General features: G+C 47.6%; 1 protein-coding gene across 1 annotated transcript; it reads right to left on the bottom strand.

The window, feature by feature from the left end:
• Positions 1–697: 697 nt before the first annotated feature.
• Positions 698–1,927, bottom strand: LOC149834851 (VQ motif-containing protein 11-like). Its single transcript, XM_090010326.1, has one exon. It carries the CDS (start codon positions 1,660–1,662, stop codon positions 1,021–1,023), a length of 642 nt encoding a protein of 213 aa, XP_089866452.1. The 5' UTR covers positions 1,663–1,927; the 3' UTR covers positions 698–1,020.
• Between the last annotated feature and the right edge of the window lie 335 nt (positions 1,928–2,262).

The raw sequence follows: 2,262 nt of genomic DNA, 5'->3' as shown, positions 1-2,262 counted from the left end.
AAAAGGGGGTCCACACTTCACAGGACAAGGCCGTCCCCTGCCTTTCACATGGGGCCCACACACCAAAAACGGGCTCCAAGCTTACAACCGGCACAACGGCGACGATGGTGACGTCGTTTGACACCACCGCCACCGCCACCACCACCACCACCACCACAGTCTAAGTTGCATCAAAATAAAGAAAGAAAAAGAGGCAAAATAAGAAACGAACGTGACCATCAGTGCCTAATATGCAGAAACGCCACTTAACATTTTGGGACAAGACCAGATCATTTCAGTAGTAGTGAAGAATTCCCTTCTTTCTGATTCTTCTTAAAGTAAGAAACTGGTATGGTATTATTAGCATCTCAATCTCTGTAAGAGTTTCTGTCCTATTAGGAGTGAACAATGCCCATAAAGCAAAAGTACGCATGCAACTTCTGTAAACAGGAAAACATCATTGAGCAAAACTACCGACATCGATTTAGCCGCTCTATCTACCAACTTTCACTTTTTCCAAGAAATTATGACACCAAACTTCCGGATTTCATTTTTCTTTTCAAGGAGACATGCCCACTCATTATCTCAAACAAAAGGGTGTCAGATTTCAAAGCTAGAATCTTTAGCAAGCTTGATTTTTGTGGTACAAGATAACAGAATGCACATTTTTTGCTATAAAGATGCAGTCACAGAAAAAAAAAAAAAAAGAGAAGAGAGATGCAAGAACTCAAAGATGATGATCATTGTGAGTCTGTGACGGATAACCTTCAAAAAATCCAAAGGCACGCATATTCAATTACCCACCATCAAAGCCTGAACAAATGCTCAACAAAGACCCACATCCCCAAACAAAGACATCAAATCAAACATCAAGCAAGAAGTTCATGGGTGAATCAAATGGTTGAGTTCAGTTCAAAACGGCAAAAAGGTTCCTCTTACGAGAGAGAGAGAGAGAGATTTAAGCATACCCAAGTTCTTAAGACGAGAGAGAGAGAGAGAGAGAGAGAGAGTTTTAAGCATACGCCTTCTGATGCAGAGGACTCAGTGTGGCTTAGAAGGGGTAGAGGAAGAGGAAGAATAAGAAGAAGACTGTTTGGGGGATTGCAAGGGGAACAAAGGCAGCAGCTCCGGCTCGGCGCCTCTAGGGGTGTTGAGGGGAGAAGGATGGAGATAGAATCCCTTCTCTGCGATCGTCTTCTCCTCCTCGGACATGGCGGCGGCCGGCGGAGACGTCGATGACTCACTGCCGGAGCCTGGGCTCGGGATCCGGCGGAAGCAGCCGGAATTGGGGCTGTAGAGGCCGTCCTCGAACGGATCGAGAGGGGTGACCGGGCTGGAGAGCGAGAGGTTGGAGATGGCGGTGGGCGAGAACAGGACCTGCGATCTGGGCGAGAGGTGGGGCAGCCGGAGCGACGTCATGCCGAGCTTGATATCGAGTTTCCGCATGCTCTGCCTCCTCTCGTGGAGCTTGAAGGCCGGCCTGCGGGGACCAACGTCGGCCGCATTGGCCCTATTGGCGAGCCTCACCGGGACCGTGATGGGAAGCTTCTCTTGGGAGTCGTCGTTGGCGCCGGTGAGCTTCTGCACCAGCTCCTTGAACGAGTGGGCGTCCGCCTGCACGAACGTGGTGGACGATGTCGCCGTCGAGATGCTTATATTGGTGCTGCTCATGGTTCTCTCCATGTGGTAAGCTGTACAGAGAGAGACGGGTAGATTGTGCAGAGAGAAGACAGAGAGATGGGTAGAGAGAGAATGGTTTGTTAGTAGAGATGGTGGTAGTGAGAAGGGGAAGAAGAGGGGTTTGGTTTTAGGGATGTGAAGGTGAATGAGGGAGGAGTGGGTTTGGGATTGGTGAAGGGTTTCATGGTTTGAAATTTGGAAGAGGAGTAATACTGAAACCGTGCATTATTTTGGGTAGGGAAGGACAGGGGAAGAGCCCAAACGCCTGAGAGGCGTGGTGCCAGATAAGTCACCTGTTTATATAGAGTCGGTCTACTTGTGTTAATGGTTGTGGTTGGTCGTCTTGTTCTCATTATAAATCTTGAGAGAGAGAGAGATTATAATGATGTGAAAACAAGAGTATGCGAGGTGTGCATTATTGAAGGTTGAGGAATGGTTTCATCTGGGTGTTTCTCATTATTTTTAAATCCCTTGGATGCTTAATCCTCTAGTAAATGTGTATTTTGCGAAGGTTGCAAGATGTGCCCCTTTTGTCAAAGCCCTTTTGGTGCTCTCTCTCTCTCTCTCTCTCTCTCTCTCTCTCTCTCTATATATATATATATA

Source organism: Nuphar pumila, chromosome 6, assembly GCF_984573655.1.
Source record: "Nuphar pumila chromosome 6, dmNupPumi1.hap1.1, whole genome shotgun sequence".
Lineage (NCBI taxonomy): Eukaryota > Viridiplantae > Streptophyta > Magnoliopsida > Nymphaeales > Nymphaeaceae > Nuphar > Nuphar pumila.
The sequence above is the reverse complement of the archived record's forward strand: the minus strand, read 5'-3'. Positions and strand labels throughout refer to the sequence as shown.